Below are 25217 nucleotides of genomic sequence, written 5' to 3'. Positions count from 1 at the left end.
TTGCATTTCCTTCTTTCCTTCTAATTAGAACACTCTTCTCCCAGTTCCAGGGTTTTCATGGCTCCCTTCCTTACTTTATTCAGGCCTTTGCTAAAGTAACAACTCTACAGAGATGTTTTCCCAGACTTTTCCATCCAAATAGCATCTCGTCATCCTTCTCACCTTGTCTTGCTTCAGTTTTCTTCATAGGTTAATCTGTTTGTATATCCCAATAGAACAGATCTTCCTTTCATTCAGGGACTTGATCTATTTTGTTGATCTCAGTGTAATTAATATTTGTTGAATTGAGTTAAATTAATTTGATAGGGCTGTTTATTTGATTGAATTGATTATGGAAAGAAATTGCTGAAACAGCTGAACTCATAAAAGTGTATGTGTTTGTGTTTTCTCTTCACTGCAGAAAGCCAACCTCATAGCAAACCGTTGCCTTCAGATATTGCAGTAATCATGTACACAAGTGGATCCACAGGACTTCCAAAGGGAGTCATGATCTCGCATAGTAACATCATTGCTGGTATAACTGGGATGGCAGAAAGGATTCCAGAACTGGGGTATGTCACTGTAAAGTAACATCGAGTAGTTAAGTATTTAGGACTGTTAATAATGTTAGCATTTGTGTCATTTTATTAATATATCATTAAATTAGTCCTTCAGAGTCTGTTTATAATAGGCATTTCTGTAAAAAATAAAAAAGGGCATTAAAATTAATGGCAAAATAGTTATAGTGAGGTTTACAATATATAGATATTTATGTTTTAAAAATACAGAAGTTAACTTTTTATAGTTGTAAATCCTTTAAATTATGTTAATCAGCCTGTATTATTGCCTCTGTAGTTGTTTTTATATCTAAATACAATTCAGATGAACAGCTAACTTAATCTTTCCAGTAAGTATTTGTTGAGCTTCAGTATTCAGCCTCTGATTTTTCTTATTAATACAAATTCTAGTGGTAGCAGCGAAAGTTAGAGTAGAGCAGGAAAGAGACTGATGGAGAAAACCAGATGGAAGTTTGAGGGACTGTCAAGCAAACATTGCCAGAGATGCAGTCAGTATTCTTGTGACCAGTAGGGTACAGTGATTGGATATTTTTAATGGTTTTAGGCACAGAAATTACAAGCATGCATGCACACACATGCGATTGCTATGGGATTGAACTTGGGGATGGAGGAATTTCTCTTATGTATGCATACATTTCTGAAAAAATTAAATGCAGCAATTTTCTTACAGGTTTGCCTCAGTTGCCTTCTACATTTTGGGTGTGGGGGAAGCTCTTGAAGCATATACACATATATACACACACATTTTCTATATATTACTATCTAATTCATTATATAATCCAATTCCCAGAACAAGCATCTCATCTGTAAAATTTCTGGCAGGCAGTTGTTCGTTCTCCTCTTCTGTTTGACAACCCACTAGATGTAAAGACCATTTCCTCCTTGGATGATTTTTTCTGTTCTTCAGAAGAACCCTATATTATTATTTGTTTAAGCCGCTGTGTATTCTGCCTCAGTACTTTGCTTCAGCAGTGCTTATAATTCCTGAGTGCTTTTAAGTAGGACTGGAAATGACACGCCTTCCTGATGGTGTGCTTTTAAGTAGGACTGGAAACAGCACTCCTTCCTTCCGCCTCCTCACTTTTAGGTTGAGCTGTAATTCTTTTTCCCTGACAACCCCAGCGTCTGTTCGTCTCTGTCTCTCTCTCTCTCTCTCTGTCTCTCTCTCTCTCTCTCTCTCTCTCTCTCACAAACACACACACACTTGACCAGCAAATGAATGCCCTGGGGCCCTTCCATGTGCCTTCAAGCTTGCTCCTGTTGTAGGGCACTTTTGGCAGAGACAGAACCTGACCTTTGTTTCTATTGTCTCCTTTTTCTTTTAGAGAGGATGATGTCTACATTGGATATTTGCCTTTGGCCCATGTTCTAGAATTAAGTGCTGAGCTCGTCTGTCTTTCTCATGGATGCCGCATTGGCTACTCTTCACCACAGACTTTAGCAGATCAGGTCAGTTAAATGTCTGCAACTTGAAATACTAAAAAATTATAATTAGCTTTAATACTTTTTTTAGTCAGTATGACAGTATAAGAATGATGGTTCATTTTAAAATGAGCTTTAGCCTCTTAAGTGCAGTAAAATAACTTCTAATATGCTTTTTGATCTAAGAATACCATTCAGTTTTAAAAATAAGGATCACTTTATATGGATCACTTTTTCCTCTCTATTTTATAGTCTTCAAAAATTAAAAAAGGAAGCAAAGGGGATACATCCATGTTGAAACCAACGCTAATGGCAGCAGTTCCGGTAAGCCGTGACTCTTATTTAATATTTTGTATTAAAGAAGTATCATCCACCACAAAGCATTAGTGCTAGTGAAAATATGTTGTTGACAAGGTAGTTTATGTAGGATTTATTCCTTATTGATTATGGGTTTTGCCGTAGGCACTACAGGATTTCTTCAGTCTTGCTTTAGCTTTTTTCTTATTTACTAAGCACTCAGTTTCAGCTTCTATATGAAATTATCAGCTCCTTTTCCTAAATACCTTCTTGTTAAAATAAAAATTATTTTCATGATACCTGTTTGTGAATTCACTGTTACTTGAAGGGTCTTGAGCGACAGGAGGGAAAGTGTGAGATTACCTCCTCCTGAGCAAGTTGTATAGTTACCTCCTGAGTCCTCAGGGAAGTCTGGCCTGAACACCAAACAAAGCGACAGAGAAGCTGGTGCAACTTTGAATGACTCAAGAGGGGCTGATATAATACAGAGGCCTGGGAATAAGACAAGGGAACTGGGACAGCAGTGGTTTTCTGGCTCTTCATTACATAGTCTGAGTTTGTTTGGAAATGATGGAATTATTGTTGGATACCTAAATGCTTATGTCAAGAATAATTACATAGTTATTTCAAAGTGAAATATAAATAAATCAGTAGTTTTGTAGTTTCTATAATTATAGTTTCTTAACTAGTATCCTACTTAAATCCTTAGTTCACTTAAAAATGACATAATTTAAAATTATGGAGGAAACATTATTTTAAGTCATTAAAGTATACTTCACATTAATGGACCTAGCAACCAAAATGCAGTGCAGACAAAGAAAACTTCCTGCTGCAATATTGAGACAAATAGCCTGTGGTCCTTTTGTGAGCAAAGAATGTGGTACTATATATTTTTATATGATAAAGTTAGGAAATTTTTAAAATCATTTCAGGTGGTTCATTTATTTTGTGAGTAGGTTTTAGTTCAGAATCAGTAAGATAAGCAAAGAAATATAAAGAATTATTAATAGTTAATAATAAATAATAATTATTAATAAAAGCACTAAGGCTTTTATTTCTTTTTTCTTACAATTTGTATGAGTATCTCAGTCTATTTCTGCATTTAAAAATTATTTTTGTAGAAACTTTATTTTTAAACTAATTGTGGTTCTGTTTCAAAATTTGATCTTGATAGGATACATCTTTTTGAAAAATTCAAAAAAATTTTTTTCTTCTTACTGAAGCACATCCACAGTTGAAGAATACATCTTTTAAAATTCCTTAATATTGCTAGAAATATTAACCTGTTGCTAAGATTTGAATATGTAAGGCAGCTGTTATCATCATTAACTATGTTAAACTCATTTTTATACATTTAGGAAATCATGGATCGGATATACAAAAATGTCATGAATAAAGTGAATGAAATGAGTAGTTTTCAACGCAATCTATTTATTCTGGCCTATAATTACAAAATGGAACAGATTTCAAAAGGACGTAGTACTCCACTGTGCAATAGGTAAATAAAGACTCTCTACCTCCCTCTTTCTCTTCTTGATAATTTAACCATTTAGTTCACATTAATAGCCCAATTAATTGAGATAGTTATAAGAAATACATTTAGTTCATAGAGTCAAGGGAACTCTTTTAAAAAATTCCATCCTGGCTGGGTGCAGTGGCTCACGCCTGTAATCCCAGCATTTGGGAGGCTGAGGCAGGAGATCACCTGAGGTCAGGAATTAGAGACCAGCCTGGCCAACGTGGCAAAACCCCATCTCTACTAAAAATACAAAATGCAGCCGGGCTTGGTGGCATGCACCTATAGTCTCAGCTGTTAGGGAGGCTGAGGCAGGAGAATCACTTGAACCCAGGAGGCGGAAGTTGCAGTGAGACGAGATCACACCACTGCACTCCAGCCTGGGTGACAGAGCAAGACTTTTGTCTCAAAAAATAAAAATGAAAACATCCATCCTGACATGGGAGGATTGCTTGAGGCCAGGAGTTCAAGACCAGCCTGGGTAACATAGCAAGACTCCCTCTCTGCTTAGTTGGGCATGGTGTTACATACCTGTAATCTCAGCTACTTTACGACTGAAGTGGAAGGATCGTTTGGGCTCCCAGTGGGAGGAGGATCGTTTGGGCCTGTGAGCAGTAACCACTCCACCCTGAGTGAGAGTGAGATTCTGTCTCTTTAAAAAACAAACAAAACAGCCTGTATAACAATATGGGCAGTTTTAAAAAGCCTTCAATGTCATTAAAAGCTTGTTTTCATTTAAGATTTTGCTATTTGTGTGTTTATATTTTCTGTGAACACTTAGGTAGTTTTAATTATTTTGAGAAGTAGTTTCTTTTTTGCTTTTATATTTATTTCAATATGAATATAATTAAATGTTTGTGTTTAAAGTGTTAAATGATTGGTTTTATTCCAACTTGTATTTTTATAGCATTAATAGAGTACATAGATTTATGAGTTTATCATAAAATAGTTTAGAAGTTAGAAAATGGAAATATATGACATTCGAAGTATTTTTATGGGAATATTAATATGTAGTTTTCAGATGCTTCACATAATTTAGAGCTTTGTAAATTGGATAACTAATGTAATCCTGCCTTATGTTAGTTATTTCTTTAGTGAGCTATAAAGTTGACTGTCTGTTTCCACAGGTTCCACATCTTTAGATTCAACCAACCATAGATCAAAAATATTCTGGGGAAAAAACAATAAAATATAACATTGTTGTTATAAAGTATAACAACAATGAAAAAGACAATACAGTATAACAACTATTTACATAGAATTTATATTATATTAGATATTATAAGTAATCTAGAGATTTAAAATATTTTGGAGGCTGTGTGTAAGCTTCATGCGAATACTATGCCATACTATCCAATTTTATGTAAGGGACTTACGCATCTGAGGAGTTTGGTATCCAGAGGACTGGATGCCAAGGGATAACTGTAAAAGCTGATTTGAAAAGTCTGTTAATACCATTTTTAAAAAAATGGTTGCCATGTAGTCTTTACCTTTTTTTAAAGGTTGTTTGTTTTGTTTTTTTAAGTACTACCTCTCCTTTTTGATCAAAGCAGTCTTTTCATTAGTGTATTTTCAGAAACATCAATTAGATGTTTAGCTTGCTTCTTTTTTTTAATACCTCACAGATAATTTACTAGATTATTTTTCACAATAAACATTTCAAAGCTTGAATTAGTGAAACTTTGAAACATTGTCATGTGCAAATAATACACATTTCTAATAAAACAAATTAAAGCAAAAATTAATTTGATTTTAATATATTTTATAAAGATGATAGGATTGTTCAGTATTAATATAGTATATAATGATACATATGTTATGTAAATAATGAATAAAACTGGCCATAAGCAAAGGTTTTCCTGTCACTATACAAAACTAAACCTGACAATTCAAATATTATTGAAAAGCTCTTAGGAGGAAATTATAAATTTTTGACCTTGTTAAACTTCACAAAATTATTTGAGGCTCAAGAGAATCTCCAAATTGGCTTTGTGACTTTGGATAAGTAACTTAATCGCAAAATCTCTCATATCAAAACTGGGGAATTAGTTTAAGTGATTTGGAAAATCTCATTCAGTTTTAAAATCCTGTGGTTCTCTAATTTTTTTCTTTAGCTTTGTTTTCCGGAAAGTTCGAAGCTTGCTAGGGGGAAATATTCGTCTCCTGTTGTGTGGTGGCGCTCCACTTTCTGCAACCACACAGCGATTCATGAACATCTGTTTCTGCTGTCCTGTTGGTCAGGGATATGGACTCACTGAATCTGCTGGGGCTGGAACAATTACAGAAGGTAGTGTTCTCCATGGTCAGAGACTGGGGTGTGATGCCAGGCAGTTTTTGGGGTGTTGGGATGTTTTCTGCAAATATATAGGAGAAGAGTAGAAAGGTGTTTGTGAGGCAGAATAATGGTAAATTCCAGGTACTACTTGGAATTGATAATACTGATACCAATTTTTAGAATGCATTAGGTGCATCTAGACTCAATAATTCACTTAGAGAAGTTTTTATATCAAATTATGATATGTAATATTAAAAACCACTTAGCATTCTGGAAAGAAACTTTAGTAACAAACATTGACTGTTTTGTGTACATTTATTTTCTCACATCAGTTATTAAATTTCTTTTTATGTAGAAAAAATAAGATGTTTTTGTTTAGTTGTGTAGGTAAGTATATTAAGGCTCAGGTTCAGAAATGTTAGGAGGATTTCTGTGAGTGTTAGAGAGGAATTAGGTTCAGGTCTGGGGACTACTATTACCAGAGTTTATCACAGGGATGTGGTTGAGAATGGGATCTACCACCTAATTAGCAGTTCTGAGATGAACTGTGTAGGGCCTCACGTGTCCCATTTATGGGAGAAAGTTATTTTGCTTTCCAGTACGAGGTAAAGTTATGCTTCTACTTTGTATTTGCTATATACTGATAGATACGAAACCTCATAACTGATTTTTCCCTATTTATTTTGAGTGCCTCTGTGTAGCATTTTCATGCATTACTTCATTTTTCAGTTTTTGAATATTCTTTGTGTTTTATATATTTTTGAAAGCTACTTCTAAGTCAGTCATGTTTTGTAGGAAATAAGCAATCTTAAATACATGCATGCAGGGTTTCTTTCTTCTGAGGATCCTTAATTTCTTCTGTTTTTAAGATTCAAATGGAATGATTAATCAGTAACAGATTATGTTGTAAATAAAAGTCTTTTAAGTGTTAAATATCAGCCTTTCATTTCTGATATTTGATCTTCGAAGAGGAAACATAATGCAATAGTAATTCATAATAGTGGAGGGTTCTTTCCTTACATCCTTGAAAGCTACCAGTTTTATTCTTCAGCCTGGCTCTTGAGCTATTACTGTATTAATTTTAAATAAGGTGTGATAGCATAAGCTGATGGAAGCCTGCAGAGGTCTCACTCTGAAATGGTGATAATTACATGGGAAAAGATTAGAGAGGTGTTTTGTACTGCACATCTATGAGTCCTAATAAGAAAGTGAATAGATGTAAACCATTACGTTCATCATCCTTTAAGACAGGGACTACAGACTCATGAACCCGGCAGGTACCTATTTAAATGAGTCAAGTGAGCTCTGATGTAAGACAGTGTAATGGGTAAGGATTGATTCTGGGGCAACAGGAGTAGGCATGCCCTGTCTAACAGAGTCCGTCAGTTCTTGCTATACCTGAAATGTGGGCCTATTGTTGCTGGCGATTCTATACGTACATGTAAAATTTTCTGATTTTTAAGAATGGCAATAACTAATTTAAAAACAAACAAACAAACAAAAAACCCATGTAGGCCAAAAAATACAACTATGCAGGCCTCACAGCCTGTGGTTCACCAATATGTGATTTCTGCTTTTAAGGATTCTCTGGGAATATCTCAGCTTTGGGATAAATCATCGTTTTTGGTAATTTAGAAAAATGAAGCAATTTATTAACTACTGTTTTCAAATACTTTTTTTTTTTTTTCATTTAATTTCTAGTATGGGACTACAATACTGGCAGAGTGGGAGCACCATTAGTTTGCTGTGAAATCAAATTAAAAAACTGGGAGGAAGGTAATAAACTATTTTAACCACTGAGCATTAATTTTTAAAGCATTAAACTTTAAAATTAGAATCACTTTAAAATTAGTGCTTCACTTTCTTCCTTTAGAATGTAAACACCCATAAATGCTCATTGTTACCCTTTGTAATAGACGTATTTTATCTCGAACTATGTGAATGTCTTTATTTTGTTTTGTCAAAGATGTTTCTGAAGAACTATAATTGTTTTTATTTTACTTATTATATAGATGCAAGTAGAAATGTGGCAAAAATTTGAGAAATGTACTAGTAAGTGAATAATAAATTAGGAGTGATCCTAACTTTATCTTGCAGAAGTAAAATTATAAAATGTATTTTATGAAATTGTGGGATTTTTATATTATTTTTTTTTTCTTTCCTTTTTTCTAAGGGCTTCAACCTGGTATTATCAGAAGGAAATTTTCACTGTAATTCCATAAAAATCTGTAGCTTATGTCATTTAGAATAAAATGGTCACTTAAAAAATTTATTTGATCCTGTTAAAATATACAAATTATCTGTGTTTTATTGGGATGCACCTTTCCTCTACACCAAGTAAAGATAAAAATTCTGGCTGGGCGTGGTGGCTCACACCTGTAATCCTAGCACTTTGGGAGGCCAAGGCGGGTGGATCACCAGGTCAGGAGTTCGAGACCAGTCTGGCCAACATGGTGAAACTCCGTCTCTACTAAAAATACAAAAATTAGCTGGGTGTGGTGGCACATGCAGCTACTCGGGAGGTTGAGGCAGGAGAATTGCCTGAACCCAGGAGGTGGAGGTTGCAGTGAGCCGAGATCGCGCCATTGCACTCCAGCCTGGGTAACAAGAGCGAAACTCCGTCTCAAAAAAAAAGAATAAATCTTAATATGTAGTAACTCAATCTTTTTTTTTTTTTTTTTTTTTTTTTTTTTTGAGAGGAAGTTTCACTCTTGTTGTCCAGGCTGGAGTGGAGTGTTATGGTGTCAGCTCGATGCAGCCTCTGCCTCCCAGGTTCTAGCGATTATCCTGTCTTAGCCTCTTGAGTAGCTAGGATTACAGGCACCTGCCACCACATCCAGATAATTTTTTATTTTAGTGAAGACTGGGTTTCACCATGCTGGCCAGGCTGGTCTCGAACTCCTGATCTCAGGTGATCCACACTCCTCAGCCTCCCAAAGTGCTGGGATTACAGACATGAGCCACCACGCCCGGCAGTAACTCAATCTTATATAGGGATTGTTCTATTAGGGTTGCATGACTTAATACTTCTATCAGTTTATCAGTATGATATTTAAGACCTTGCAGAATCTTTCAGATAGTTTGTCTCTGTTGTACTTAGAAGTTTGAAAACATAAATGCTTATGGTTTAGCAACTGAGATTTTGTGCCTAGTGTTAAATTGATAAACTTTGTTCATTCATAGTGTCTGCCTTTTTTCCTTTGGGAGATTCTAATTGGATTAAAATAAAATGTCCCTATTTAGGAACTAATGATTTCAGATTTTCATGTGTTGTGTTTAACTCAACTCAAAATAAACTCAATTATTATTTTATTAGGTGGATACTTTAATACTGATAAACCACACCCCAGAGGTGAAATTCTTATTGGGGGCCAAAATGTGACAATGGGATACTACAAAAATGAAGCAAAAACAAAAGCTGATTTCTTTGAAGATGAAAATGGACAGAGGTGGCTCTGTACTGGGGATATTGGAGAGTTTGATCCTGATGGATGCTTAAAAATTATTGGTAAGTCATCTAATTTTTTTTTTGAAAATGAATGTTTCTGAAATGGTTTCATACAAGAAGTACAATATATTTAGAGAAGTGTTTAATAATGTAAATGTTTATGTAATGTTAGTTTGAGCTATAGCATCATTCCTGGAATATAGAATATTATGGACTGTGGAATTTATGAGGCCTGACATGTTATGAGTTCTTGAAGATGGTTCAGTAGCAGTGGTATTTTTAATTACTATTAGGCAACCCTCAGTCGTTCTTTCCTTCCTGTGTAGGGAATACTCATTTCTGTAAATTCTTTGACATTTAGAGCTGTCACAGTCTGAACTACACCCTTGCTTTAATCAGGAGAACAAAAGAAAACCAGGCAGCTTAAGTACTGTGACCCATATGGGGTGAAAAATACCTTATTCTGCTTCTCTTTTTAGGTTCTTTTTTTTTTTTTAAAGTCAATGGCATTTCTTTACCTGTCATGCTAACTAGAAACCTGGGAGGAGATTCAAGATTGTTCTCTTCAGTCAACTTCTCATACCTATTTTATATCCCACTAGTTTATTTTATGAGCTATGCCTCAGAATCATACTCTTCTCTTGTTGTCTCTTGCCTGATCATTGGTCAGGCCTGCACCTTCTGCCATCCTCTCCCAAGAATTTCTTCTCTGTTGCCATGCTTACCCCCCTAAAACACACCCTCTCACTACCACCCTGTAATTGCTAAACAAGGATCTTAACCGGCCACAACCATTTAATGTCTCCTGGAAGCTCAGTTGAGGGTGCCTCTGTTAACATTGTTCAGTTCTTTGCCTTCATCGTTAGTTGTTTCCCTCCTCCTCCTTGGTGCAGCTGAAATTAGAGCTGATGTTTTCCTGGCTTTTGCCAGTACTGTTCCCCAACTACCTCTCACTCTTCCCTTAGGACTCAGCTCAAGCAGCTGAACATAGTGACTCATGCTGGTAATTCCAGCTACTTGGGAGGCTGAGGTAGGACTATCACAGAAGCCCAGGAGGCCGTGATTGTGCCACAGCACTCCAGTATGGGCAACAGAGTGAGACTTTGTCTCAAAACCACCCAGCCAACCAACCAACCAACCCACCCTCAGCTCAGGCCTCACTTGCAAGAATTTTTTCCAATCCCCAGGTTGGAGAACCTTCACTTAGCACTACCGTTATAGTACCAGTGTACTAAAGTAATAGGTTTTTGCATTATGCTTGTCTCCAGTTAGGTTGTGAGCTTGCAGTTGGCATTGAATATCTTCTTCACCTGCCTGGTACTAATGGATACCAGGAATAAACCTGTTCGGAAGAACATACTTGAAGCCCTGCTAATGGGGTTCATAAAGTAGAAGTTAATTGTCCCTCTTCTCTTCTCTTTTCTCTTCTGTCTTCTCTCTTTTCTTTCGATGTAGTCTTATTCAGGCTGGCATGCAGTGGCATGATCTCAGCTTACTGCAGCCTCTGCCTCCCGGTTTCAAGCAATTCTTCTGCCTCAGCCTCCTGAGTAGCTGGGATTACAGGCGTGCACCACCATGCCCAGCAAATTTTGTATTATTAGTAGAGATGGTCTTTCACCATGTTGGCCAGGCTGGTCTTGAATTCCTAACCTCATTATCTGCCCTCCTCAACCCCCCAAAGTGCTGGGATTACAGATGGGAGCCACTCCACCCAGCCTGTTTTTCTTTTAAAAGCATGTATTTAACAGTATAAAAATTAGGACTTAATTTTAACATGTGCTTTTAATTTCAGTGTAACCATTATTGCTTAATTTTGCAAAGTTTTAAATAATTGGATAGCAAATTACTTAGAGAATGGCCAGTATTTATATATGTATTAAATGTTAATATTATTCAGTGTTTCCTCCTCTCTACCTTTCTTTGTTTTGCACAGATCGTAAAAAGGACCTTGTAAAACTACAAGCAGGAGAATATGTTTCCCTTGGGAAAGTAGAGGCAGCTTTGAAGAATCTTCCACTAGTAGATAACATTTGTGCGTATGCAAACAGGTAAGAAAGTGGAATTCACGCTACTTTTACTTAAAACATTTACTGTCTATAGACATTTTCTACCTGTATGGACCTTCTTTGTAAAATTGTTCCAGGAACTCTTCTTATCTATTACCTGTGGGAATGGCCTCCTCATTACAGCCATTAGCTGACTCTTTCCTTGCAAGGCTTCCCCTGATCTCTCTCTCTCTCTCTCTGTCCCTTTTTTCTGCTTTACATCTCACTGCAGTGTCCCATGTAGGGAAGTGAAGAAAATAAAATCTTCCTTCCTGCTGCCTTGGTACACCTACCTACCTGTCCCTCGGCATGGGAAGCTCCACAGAACTACTCCAGAGAAATGGGGAGTAAAGAAGTGGCAGTGAGCAGTGTGCTGCTTAGTACTTACTCCCTGCTCTACACCGAGCCTGCTCAGCACTCCACACAGGTCTCGGGGTTCCTACTATAAGCTGTACAGCCTAACACACAGCATCCCCAGCTTATGATGACGAAGAGGCAGCTGGAAACCTGTCTACAACAGTTGCATAATTATTATGGGAAAATAAAATCTGTTACCAGAAAAACTAAGTTAGAAACAGATGTTGGGAGTACAGCTCAAGTTAGAAATGAATCACATTTATTTATAAATGATTCTGATCTTTAACTAGTATTTTCTTTAGTGGTGTTACAGTTCTGGATTTATTTATGTGATAGTAACCAGAAGTATCCCCTTCCTGATGTTACTGTTTTGTGGTCTTCAAAAAAGTATCTGCCTTCATTGTGCATAGTCAGATTTCCTCTATCAATACAAATTCTCATGATAACAAAAGAAAAAATGAATACATTCACATCATTTTGATTCATTGCTGAATTGTTTAGTTTTTATGTTATATTTAGTTTTTTAAAACCTGTGCCATGAAATACTGATAGTCAGTGTTTAAAGATGAATTTTTTAATATTTGTAATTTTCTTTTAAAATGTGTACATGGCACTATTCATAAACAGTTTTTCGTAGTTGAAATTTATCATGAAATGTCAGATTGAGGTTTATTTAGCAATGAACTCTGCCAAAGCATTGGAATATACTTTGAATCAAACAGTAAAACTTGGCAGTTGTGTGAAATGGGTATGCCAGTGCCAAGTATGGCACATGCATTTTAAAAAATAGTGAAGTTATTTACTAGCTGTCACTGTAATAATAACTACAGTTAACACAGTATACCATTTGGTTCCTTATCTAAGTTGTCCTTTCTGTATTTCAGTTATCATTCTTATGTCATTGGATTTGTTGTGCCAAATCAAAAGGAACTAACTGAACTAGCTCGAAAGAAAGGACTTAAAGGGACTTGGGAGGAGCTGTGTAACAGTTGTGAAATGGAAAATGAGGTACTTAAAGTGCTTTCCGAAGCTGCTATTTCAGGTGAGTATTCTGTTAAACTGATACTAAGAACTGAGATGGGAAGAGAGTACCTATATGCATTCAACCTGTTATAAGGTTTAGCGTTCATCACTTCCTGCTTAGAAACCATTTTTACCATTAGTATATGGAAGAGTAAACTTATTAGTTCCCCATTCAAGCCCTGCTTCACAAAGTATCCACTCCCACCAAACTGAGTTACATGTATCTTAAATGTTCTTGTCTCTGCAATCTTTGCTTTCTGGGTTGATCCTTTCTCTTATCTCAGCTGTTGCTCTTCAAGGCCTTGCTCAGTTTCCTGGCTGCACTAGCCTGTAGTGATCAGGCTAGAACTTCTTTTGAAACTTTATACAATGTTAGAGTACTGGTAATTGGTTGTACTAATAGTCCCATAACCATTTTTGTGGGGTAGGGGGTGCCCAAGACTAGTTTAGTATTGTTGGTTTAATAAAAACATCTGTGTCTTTTGAGTTGTTGTATCAAGCACAAAATAAGCATTAATTTTATTTTTATTTTATTATTATTATTTTTAAGCGACAGGGTCTCTTCTGTTGCCCAGAATGGAATGCAGTAGCACAATCATAGCTTACTGCAGCCTTGAACTCCCAGGCTCAAGCGATTCTTCTTCCTCAGCCCCCCAAATAGCTAGGACTAATTTTAAAAAAGAAGTTGTTGGTGTTGTTTTGTTGTTGAGATGCAGTCTCACAAGCTGGTCTTGAACTCCTGGGCTCCAGTGAGCCTCCCAGCTTAGCCTCCTAAGTACCTGGGTGGGACAACAGGCATGTATTACCATTCCAGGCACCACCACTTACTTTTTAGTCTCTTCACATTTCAGTAATGTCAGATTCTTTAAAGTCACCCCTGTGGTACATTGCTTAGTGATTTTGCTCATAGTGTATATTCCTTTGGAAACCACTCCTGAAATACGTTTAATCTTTGAAGACTCAAACCTTGTGTATTATTTCTGTGTTTACTTTTACAAGTTAAAGTTAATGCATCTTTTTTTACTCCCAAGGCACTTTATGTCTTTAGTTTTGCATATTTATTTCTTTTATTGTAGTAAAAATCTTATTCAATTTACTGTCTTAACGTTTTAGGTGTATAATTCAGTAGTGTTAATTGTATTTACATTATTGTGCAGCTGATCTTTAGAACTTTTTCATGTTGCAAAACTAAAATACTATACCCATTACACTAATTCCCTTTCTTCCTCTCCCCTTTCCTGCCACCTTTTTACTTTCTGTTTCTAAAATTTTGACTACTTGAGGTACTTCATACATGTGGAATCATACAGTATTGTTTTGTGACTGGCTTATTTAGCATAGCATATCTTCAAGGTTTATTCATATTGTACCGTGTGATAGGATTTTTCTTTTTTAGGGTACATAATATTCCATTGTATGAATATTGCACATTTTCTTTACCCATTCATCTATCTTTGGACATGTGGGTTGCTTCTGCCTCTTGGGTACTGTGAATAATGCTGTGATGAACATAGATATGGCTGTGAGATTCTGCTTTGAATTATTTTGTATGTATACCCAGAAATGAAATTGTTAAGATCCTTTGGTAATTATTACTACTATATTTAATTTTCTGAGGAAACTCCATACTGTGTTCCATAATGACTGTTGATTTATATTCCCACAAACAGTGTCCAAGGGTTTCCATTTCTCCACATCCTCACCAACATTTGTTACACTTTTTTTTTTCCTAATATCCATTCTAACAGATGTGAAGTGATATCTCATTGTGGTTTTGATTTGCATTTCTCTTTATGTTGGGCATCTTATATATATTTGTTGGCCATTTATATATCTTCTTCAGAAAATTGTCTGTTCACAAAGTCCTTTGCCCATTTTTAAATCAGGATTCCCCCCACCACCACACCCATAGTTAAGTTTTACAAGTTTCTTATAAATTCTGAGCATGTTCCCACACTGCTATAAAGACATACTTGAGACTAATTTATAAACGAAAGAGGTTTAATTGACACAGTTCTGCATGGGTCAAGGAGGCCTCAGAAAACTTGCAGTTCTGGCAGAAGGGGAGAGAGAGAAGCACAGACTCATCTTATATGGCAGCAAGAGAGAGAGCAAACAAGCGAAGGGGGAAGAGCCCCTTATAAAACCATCAGATATTGTGAGATCCCGCTTACCATCACGAGAACAACGTGGGGAAACCACACCCATGATCCAGTCACCTCCCATCAAGTCCTGCCCTTGACATGTGGGGATTATGGGGATTATAATTTGAGATGAGATTTGCGTGGGGACCCAGAGCCAAACCGTGTCAGGACATTAACTCCTTATGAAATACATGATTTGAAGGTATTGTCTCCTATTCTGTAGGTTGTCTCTTCACTCTTGATTGTTTCCTTTGTTGCACAGAAATTTTTAAGTTTTGTGTAGTCACATTTGGATTTTCTGCTTTTGTTGTCTGTGCTTTTAGTGTCATATCTAAAATGTTATGTTGTGAGTTCTTCTATATGTTTCTTTGTAGTCATTTATAGTTTTAGGTCTTTAATCCATTTTGAGTTAATTTTTGTATATGATATAAGGGTCCAGTTTCATTCTTTTGCATGCAGGTATCCAGTTTTCCCAACACCATTGGTTGAAGAGGCTGTTTTTTCCCCATTATATAGTCTTGACACCCTTGTCAAAAATTATTTGGTCATATATATATGCAAGGATTTGTTTCGGAGCTCTCTGTTCTGTTCCATTAGTCAGTCTGTCTTTATGGCAGTACCACACAGTCTCGATCACTATTATTTAGTGTAGTATGTTTTGAAATCAGAAAGATGAGGCCTCCTACTTTGTTCTACTTTTTAAATTTTTTTTTGACTATTTGGGGTCCCTTGAGTTTCTGTGTGAATTTTAGGATTTTTTTTTTTCTCTTTCTGCAAAAATGCTATGGGAATTTTGATAAGGATTTTATTGAATCTGTGTATTGCTTTGGATTGTATGGATATTTTAATGATATTGAGTCTTCCAATTCACTAATACAGGACATGTTTGCATTTATTTGTGTCTTTTAAAATTTCTTTTAGCAACATTTTGTAGTTTGTAGTGTACAAGTCTTTCACCTCCTTGGTTAGTTTATTCCTAAGTATTTGATCCGTTTTTGATGCTACATTAAATGGTATTGTTTTCTTAATTTCTTTTTCAGAACAGTCATTATTAGTGTATAGATAAGCAGCTGATTTTTCATGTTGATTTTTTTATCCTGCAACTTTGCTGGCATCTTTGTTAGTTATAAAGGCATGTGTCTTTAGTGTTTTCTACATATAATCTATTTTCTTATTGATCTTCTGATCTCATAAGTGAAAGTGGGGTATTGAAGTCTCCTACTATTATTGTATTGCTTTCCATTTCTCCCCCTAGTTATGTCAGTGTTTGCTTCATATATTTAGAAACTCTCAAGTTGAGTGTGTATTTATAATTGTTATATCATCCTGGAGAACTGACTCTTTTATCGTGATAATTGATGTCCTTCTTTATCTTTTGTCTTAAAGTCTATTTTATTTAAGTATGGCCATCCCTTTATGTTCTTATTTGCATGGAACATCCATTTCTATCCTTCACTTTAGGTTATTCATGTCCTTAGATCTAAAATGTGTTTCTTGTAGACAGCATATACTTGGGTCTAGTTTTATATTCAGTTGGTCACTGTATCTTTTAATTTGATATTTAATCAGCATTTACATTTCAGGTAATTACTGATATGAAAGACTTTTCATACCTATTTCCATTTTGTGAACTATTTTCTGTATATCTTACAGCTTTTCCTCTCTTGCTACCTTTTGTTTTGTTGATTTTTTTTTTTTGGTAATTACATTCTTTGATTCCCTTGTCTTTTATCTTTGTGTATGTTCTATAGATATTTTCTTTGTGGTTGTCAATGCAGTTACATAAAACATTTTAAAATTATAACAATCTATTTTAGTCTGATAACAACTTAATCTTCCATCTCATCTAAAAACTTGACTCCTTTTTGTCTTCGCTCCTCCCTCAAAAAAGACCTCTTTCTTATTGTGTAGTCATTGATACAGATTCATAATTACTTTTTGTCTTTGTTTTATAAATTCTATACCAGATTTAAATGTGACTTATGCATCTATATCAGATTACTTTAGAATTCTATATTTGTCTGTGTATTTACCTTTACCAAGGAGTCTTGTAATTTCTTATGGTTTTGTGTTAACCGTTACTATTTGTTTTCCTTTTGCTTTAACTTGAAGGACTCCTTTCATTATTTTTTGTGGGGCAGGTCTAGTGGTGATACACTCCCTCTACTTTTGTTTATCAAGGAGTCTTAATTTTTCCTTTATTTTTGAAGGACAGGTTTAGGTTACAGTATTCTTGATTGACAATTTTTTTTTTCTTTCAGTATTTTGAATAGTACTCCTTTCTAACCTGCCAGCTTTCTGCTGATAAATGATAGTTCAATGAGAGGTTCCTTCTATGTGATGAGTCTTTTTTTTCTTGATGCTTTCAAGAATTTTTGTGACTTTTGACAGCTTGATGACAAGTGTGTTTTGGTGTAGTTCTCTTCTTAGTGGAGCGTTTTGAGCTTGAATTTATACTCCATTTCTCTTCTCAGATATAGGAAGGTTTTGGCCGTGATTTCTTCAGATAAGCTTTTTGTTCCATTCTCTCTTTTCCTTCTGAACTCCTGTAATGAACATTTTTCTACTTGATGGTGTCCCATGTGTTCCTTAGGTTCTCTTCATTTCTCTTCGCTTTTACTTTTTGCTCCTCTGTCTTAGTAATTTCAGAAGTCCTGTCTTTTGAGTTCATAGATTCTTTTTTCTACCTTGTCAAGTCGCTGTTGATCTTTTAGTGAATTTTTCAATTTATTTATTGTATTTAGTTCCAGAATTTCTATTTGGTTCTTCATAAAAAAATATTTTATTTCACTTATATTTGTTCATGGATTGCTTTCTTGGTTTTGTTCAGGTGTCTATCTGTACTCTCTTGTAATTCATTGAGCATCCTTATGATAGTTATTTTGAATTCTTTGGTAGTTCATATATCTCCATGTCTATCAGGGCTTTATTTCTGGAGATTTAATTTGATGTTTTGGTAGTCTATGTTTTCTGTTTCTTTGTATATTTTTATTTTTGTTGAGTTGACAGCATTAGAAAAATCAGCTACCTTTCTCTGTCTTGCAGTCTGCTTTTGTATTGAGAAGACTTTGTCCAGTCAGGCCTACTAAAGATTCTAGAACCAGCCATCTTAAGCCTTTTCTGAGGCTATGTCCTCTCTGGGTTTGTGGGGTACAATCTAATTGAAGAGGTTTGCTGGTTTCTACTCAGGAGGTCCCTGTGGTGTCTATGATACTGTGGCTTCACTGGTGCTGTAGTGAGCCATGGTACTGGAGCTCTACCTAGTGTCCGTCTGTGATACTGCAGCCTCTGGTGCAAGTTAATCTTTGTTTTTGACAGCTCTCAACCTGGTTCCCTGTTCCTGTTATTTAGATTCAGGAACGACAGAAGCCAGTTCCTTGTACCCCAGAAGTCAGAATATTGGATGTATGTACTGCTGCTTGACTTTCCTAGGGAGAAGTCAGTAGTTGGGGTTTCTTCCCTATTACTTTCTACTGTGCTGAGAGGAGGGTCTCTGACAAAATGCCTTGCATTTTTCTACCAGCCTTTGATGCGGTTGGTTTCCTGCTGTCCCAGAGGGCAGGAACCTCTTAATTGCTTTCTGAGTTTTTTACACAGGCAATAGGTAGGCCCATATGTTGTTGTTAAATCCATGTTTCTATAGGGGAAGGAGAGACTGCGTTTTCCTATTTTGTCATCTTGCTGACATCATTCCTTAACACATTTCTTTTGTGTATCATATGGCTAGCTGTTTACCCATTTCCTTTTGTTAGATTGCATGCCACTTGAGAAACTTGTTTTTTATATTTCTAAAAGAATGTTTAGTAAAGCACTTTATACATAGTAATGGTTTTTTAAATATTTGTTGAATGAATGCTTAGAAAAGTAAAATTTAGTCCTACTGACGACATATGGTTTTTCAAAACTACATCTGCCCTTTAATCTCCTTTAAATGCTTTCCTTTCTTTCCTTCCTCCCTCCCTCCATTTGCTACTCTCGTGAATCTCCTGAATGTCAGGCAGTATGTTAGGACACAGTAGTGAGCAAACATTCTGTCTCCACACAGCTTGTAGGGAATATCCTGGTTCAGTGACATAATTGTCTTAAACTTTATTATTTTTTAATTTCTGAAGTAAATGTGCTCTGTATAATAAATTCAAGGAAAACAAATAGGTATAAAGGAAATGCTGAATTTCCCTGTTTCCTTTCTCCTGGATACCAGGCTCTAGACGTGTGCAGTTTATAGCTTGGTATGTATCCTTCTACACGTCTAGCTGCATATAAGTTTATGCAGCCTGTGCTGCAACTTGTCTTTTTTTTTTTTTTTTTTTTTAATCCGACAGTTTACATTTATGCAGCGCATAATGGAGTTTCAGTCAGTGAAGGACTGCATTTATGACAGTAGTCATATAAGATTACTATCATATTTTTACTTCCTTTTCTGTGTTTAGATATGTTTAAATACACACTTACCACTGTGTTACAATTACCCATGGTATTCAGTACAGTAACATACTGTGCAGGTTTGTAGCCTAGGAGCAATAGGCTATATAATGCAGGCTAGATGTATAGTAGGCTGTATCTACATTTGTGTAAGATACACTGTGATGCTCCCATCATGGCAAAACTGCCACGTGATGCATTTCTCAGAACTTATCCCTGTCATTAAGAGATGCATGACTATATTGGATACCCTGTTAGATACCCGCATAAATCTAATTTTTTTTTTTTTTTTAATGAGATGGGGTCTCTCTCTGTTGCCCAGGATGGAGTGTATAGCACGATATAGCTTACTGCATCTTCAGAACTCCTGGGCTCAAGTGATCCTCCCACCTCAGCCTCCTGAGTAAGTGGTGCTATAAGCTTATGCCACTAAGCTCATATTTTTTTATTTCTATTAAAAAATTTTTTTAAGTTATTTATTTTCAAGACAAGGTCTCACTATGTTGCCCAGGCTGGCCTTGAACTCCTGACCTCAAGCCATCCTCCTGCCTGAGCCTTCAGAGTTACTGGAATTACAGGTATGAGCCACCATGCCTGGCTCTAACTTGTTTTGGTGACAGAGTTATATTCTATTTTGTTGCTATATCATATTTTATTTAACTTATTCTCCTGTTGATGGGGACTTGTTAAATAGTTTATTGTTTTACTTATGTTAGTATTTTGAGGAATAGATTATTTAGAAGTGACATTCATGAGCCACTTGGTTGTCCATTTTGATGAGTACTCAGAAAGTAAGGAAGTTAACACTATTTGCTAAGAACCTAAATACCTTTTCTTTCTTTTTTAAAAATTATCTTAGCAAGTCTGGAAAAGTTTGAAATTCCAGTAAAAATTCGTTTGAGCCCTGAACCGTGGACCCCTGAAACCGGTCTGGTGACAGATGCCTTCAAGCTGAAACGCAAAGAGCTTAAAACACATTACCAGGCGGACATCGAGCGAATGTATGGAAGAAAATAATTATTCTCTTCTGGCATCAGTTTGCTACAGTGAGCTCAGATCAAATAGGAAAATACTTGAAATGCATGTCTCAAGCTGCGAGGCAAACTCCATTCTTCATATTCAACCTAAACTGTTACTTCTCATGACGTCACCAGTTTTAACTGACAGGATTAGTAAAACATTAAGACAGCAAACTTGTGTCTGTCTCTTCTTTCATTTTCCCCGCCACCAACTTACTTTACCAACTATGACTGTACTTGTCAGTATGAGAATTTTTCTGAATCATATTGGGGAAGCAGTGATTTTAAAACCTCAAGTTTTTAAACATGATTTATATGTTCTGTATAGTGTTCAGTTTGTAACTTTTTAAAGTTTGGATGTATAGAGGGATAAACAGGAAATATAAGAATTGGTTATTTGGGGGACTTTTTTACTCTATTTAAAAAGACAAGGGTATTGTTATGAAATTATGTAAATTTCAAATGCTTATGAATCAAATCATTGTTGAACAAAAGATTTGTTGCTGTGTAATTATTGTCTTGTATGCATCTGAGAGAAATAAATATACCCGTACTTATGTTTTAAGAAATTGAAATCTTGTGAATATATGCCTGTCATATATGCCTGTCAGTGTCTTCTTTATATATTTATTTTTTTATTAGAAAAAATGAAGTTTGGTTGGTGATGCATGAAACAAAATAGCAAGAGAGGGTTATGGTTTAATAGTGAGATAACACAGCACGTGTAGCACCAGTTGGTAATTAGTCTTTAGTAGCTTACTATCAAAATGTTCAGTGTCTTCTGTTTAGCTGTTGAATCTAGGAACATATCCAAACTTAAATGGAAGCAATTCTGAAAGAGAGGATAGAATTTAAAAAACAAAGAGTATATAAAGTTATTCTTTGAATATTTCATTGACTATATGTACATTGAGTTGTCTATATTTATAAACACATTAGTCATGGAAAATTATCCCAAACGCTCCTACTTTTAGTCTAGATATTTCATAATATATCTCATTTTAAAATTAGTATTTTTTCATGGTTTGCACTGATGCGCGTGTATATGTGTGTGAGAGAGTCAGTGGTAGCTTATTTAAAAATTAAAAAGCATCTTATCCTTTCTACTATAATCTTTCTACACTAGAAAATGAAATAATTTAGAATGCATTTGATAATAGCATTCTCACTAAGATACATGAGAATTTAATTAACTTTATAACCACCTGAATTAAAATTAATTTATAGGTTTTGATGTCAGTGTTGGAGTTATTTGTGATTCAGAAACATTGCTTGTGTGCTACATAGTAAGTCTTTTCATATATACTGCTTGTCTATTGTTATTTCTGGATTATCAAGAGTAATAGTGCACCAACTAGGATGTGCTCACATCAGGACTTAAATCATAGGCAACACATTTGCTATGTCAGACTAGTTATTTTCTTGATTTTCAGTTACTGTAGGCAACAAAAGGCAAAAAGAAAAGATAAGAGCATAGGTCTGTGTAAAATAAGGGGAGTCTCAGGAGCAGCCAGGCCGTGTGTGTGTGTGCAGTCACATCACAAACATCGTATGTGGAGACACTGCAGTACAGTGTTTGTTTTGTTTTCAACTTTTCTTGTATTCTTGTATATTTGTATTATGTTTCGAATGCTTTTTTCATAGTTAAATATTAATAATGTTTGGGATAACTGCCAAGAAGAAGTAAAAATATTAAAGTAAATGGAACTTTTATATGAGGATGCTGTGATCTGAAAATTAAATCTGGGTGGGTGGAGAGAATTTGTTTCTGATGCCTTGTCTTTAGAATAATCGTTTGCAGATGATTTTAAAAAAAGATCATATTTAGGAAAAAAGTGTTAATGCTTCAAAGGAGAGATACTGATTGTGACTTGAAATAGCGTCAGATGAATATGTAGCTGATCACTAATGGAACCGTCTGATGAGGCAGGCTTAAACTCTATCTAGCTCCTTTTGTTTTCTCATAATGAAGTTTATAATTCCTTTCAGTCCTAAAATGTCAGATGCCAGGTGTCAAATGCCACAGTAGAACATGAAATTAAATAGAGTCCCCTTTTAAACAGATTGCTCTATAAGCAAAACCATCTTTAGTGACTTAAAAATTAATAGTCTAAAATTACCCTTTCAAGAAAAAAAAAAGTGTTGAATGAAGAAACCACCTAATTATTATGACTCATATAAGGAATGCTGGTTTAACCAGGAGATCTTTCAGAAGGAAATAAGGAATTTCAAATTGCTAAATCTAATACAAATATCTGACAGTAGGATATGGATCTAAAAGAATGGTTCTCAAGAACTATTGTTTACTGGGAATAAACTAAGCTGTATGAAGAATTCGTAAACATTTCATGTTCCAGTGAGTTTAGCAGCTTACAGCACAGACTGGGGGCCACGTCCATTTTTCTTCCACCCCTCCTCCACTGACATGCTTCTTAGCAGAAACTTCATTAAAAAGTTTTTGCTGACAAAGAACAAACCTGAAAGTAAGTAGTATCTACTTTCTAAATACTACTCTGCTTTTCAGTAGTGGAATTGATTAGATATTTATAATGTTCTCTAAAGCTTGTAAGTTTTTCAGCAACGTTTAAAAATAGGTTAACCTGGAATAACTTTTCTGTTTGCTGCTAAAATACTCATGATGTTACCGTTTTTAAACAACTAGTCCCTGTGATACAACTTTAAAAAATTTGAAAAAATTTTTAAAAATTTCCGATGTGTGGGCTCCTTTTTTTCCCTAAGAATTATGTACATCTGTGGTGTTTTACAGGGGAATCTACTTTTAAACAGTGTACATATTGGACCACACTGAAATGTGATATATCCTTTCTCTACTTAAAATTGGTTATTTACTGTGAGTTCATTTCCGATGTATTCTTGGTTGTTGCTGTTTTCTGCCTGAAGACATGTATATCATAAAGAGAGCTACATGGTATGGACTATTTATTTGTAATTTGACATGAAGTTTGAAGAATAAAGATACATAAAAATTAAAGTTTCTGATATTAAAGCTCTTAATATATTGGGTGTTTTTTTCTTTTGGTTTTGTTTTTTTAAGAAAAGCTCTTTCCATAACAGTGAAAACTTTGATATTTCTGAAATACTTGTGAAGAAAGGTGGTTCTGTGTGGGTTTTTTGTTATTCTATAAAAGAGCGACTTTTTATGCATGGATTTTATAGAAACAAGGTTTCTCTCTCATACGAATGTTTTGATGCTGGAAGTTTTTCCATATTAGCTCACTTAGAGTTTTGGTCTCTGGAATGAATCCTCTCATGTTGAGAGAGAGGGTGAAGAGCTATAGCTACAGGTTTTCCCACACCATCTGCCTTTGTAGGGTTCTTCTCAGTGAGTTCTTCCGTGTTTCATCAAGGCAAGCTACAAGGGAAGAATTCTATTTGCGGAGTTCCTCCGCTATTCTTTGCTGGTTACTAACAATGCCGTATTGCTAAAGATTTTCCCCCTTTCTTTATATTCATAGGTTTTTTTTTTTTTTTTTTTTTAACTTGTATGAACTCACATGTTAAATAAGGGAGGAGCATTCTTTAGACTTTAGATACTTTATCAATACTTTAGAACTTTATCAATGTTCATAGGGTTTCTTACCTGTATGAGTTTTCACATGTTGATTTAGGCAGTAGTTCTCAATCTTTTTGGTTTCAGGACCCCTTTATGTTCTGAAATAAATCATTGAGGACTCCAGAGTGTTTGTTTATGTGGCATTTATCTATCAATATTTCTTTGTAAAGAATTTGTACTTTACCATGAAACATGTAGAAGTAGATCATTCACTTCAGTTTTTCTTAATGACTGTAGTCATATGAAGAATACAAAAGGTATAAGCAAGCGGCAAAAGACGGGGGTTCATAAGAAAGGGTGTGTGTGCCTTCCCCACCCCAGCTCCCAAGAAAAAAGATCATAGCTGTCAGAAGAACATAGCTGTCCAAGATTTGTTCTGTGATAAGGGCAAGATTCCACATTTTTCCTCAAAATAGAAATGAAAAACCTATCACTATGTTGTCCAGTTAATTTGATGCCCCAACCTTTTATACATAAAAATGTTTATGTATAAAAGCCTACAGCTCCAATGCCCTGCCTATCCCTGACACTTTGTCAACCCCATGGCCCTATTCTGGGCGCTGTCATCGCTCAGAAGGCCCTAGTCTGGAATCTGGGAAGAGGAGGATGTTGAAGACTCACAAGTTCGAATTCTTTTAATGGAGACCTGGAAAAATGGGGCATCAGGCCTGGTGGGAAAGGAATGGGGTTGTGTGGGAAGGCACTCACATACAAAACATCCAGCTCCAACAACCCAGCAGTTTGTTGCCCCCAAAACTCCCAGCTCCACTGTGGGTCACTCGCCCCATTCAAGGACTTCATGAATGGCCAGGGCACCATCTCTTACTCTGCTAGATGCTCCGTCTGCCCTGCATAATAGCTCTGCTCAGCCTTCGCGCCAACACCATCCTCACTCCAGTCCTCTCTTGGTTTGAATGTCTTAAGAGCACTGGGGCAAGAACTCTGAGAATTCCTTTAGACATTAGCACAAATGTAAGAAAAGATGGCCATTTGGTAGCTGTGGTAAAAGCCACCAGAGATCTGTTTTAACCCTGTTCAGCAGGTCAGCAGCTCACCTCATGTAGGAAAGTGAGATGCGCCAGAGGCTGAAGAAAGTTCCTACAGTTTGCCCACTAATT

At 35.7% G+C, this 25217-nt stretch overlaps 1 protein-coding gene across 5 annotated transcripts in view; it reads left to right on the top strand.

Annotated features, from left to right (window-relative positions):
* ACSL3 (acyl-CoA synthetase long chain family member 3) overlaps positions 1 to 23540 on the top strand; it is a 78072-nt gene extending 54532 nt beyond the window's left edge. For 4 of the 5 annotated variants that reach the window (XM_012446228.3, XM_064372947.1, XM_012446229.2 and 1 more), the window contains 10 exons: positions 401 to 551; positions 1883 to 2006; positions 2232 to 2303; positions 3635 to 3774; positions 5907 to 6079; positions 7769 to 7843; positions 9384 to 9575; positions 11449 to 11563; positions 12802 to 12959; positions 20366 to 23540. In XM_012446228.3, the coding sequence (XP_012301651.1) occupies positions 401 to 551; positions 1883 to 2006; positions 2232 to 2303; positions 3635 to 3774; positions 5907 to 6079; positions 7769 to 7843; positions 9384 to 9575; positions 11449 to 11563; positions 12802 to 12959; positions 20366 to 20523 (1358 nt within the window). In that variant the 3' untranslated portion in view covers positions 20524 to 23540. The remainder of the gene's footprint in view (positions 1 to 400; positions 552 to 1882; positions 2007 to 2231; positions 2304 to 3634; positions 3775 to 5906; positions 6080 to 7768; positions 7844 to 9383; positions 9576 to 11448; positions 11564 to 12801; positions 12960 to 20365) is intronic. The other variant, XM_012446231.3, reaches the window with a different exon arrangement.
* Positions 23541 to 25217: the final 1677 nt, after the last annotated feature.

Source organism: Aotus nancymaae, unplaced genomic scaffold (genome assembly GCF_030222135.1).
Source record: "Aotus nancymaae isolate 86718 unplaced genomic scaffold, 86718_ANA_hifiasm-v0.15.2.pri h1tg000008l, whole genome shotgun sequence".
NCBI classification, from domain to species: domain Eukaryota; kingdom Metazoa; phylum Chordata; class Mammalia; order Primates; family Aotidae; genus Aotus; species Aotus nancymaae.
The sequence above is the reverse complement of the archived record's forward strand: the minus strand, read 5'-3'. Positions and strand labels throughout refer to the sequence as shown.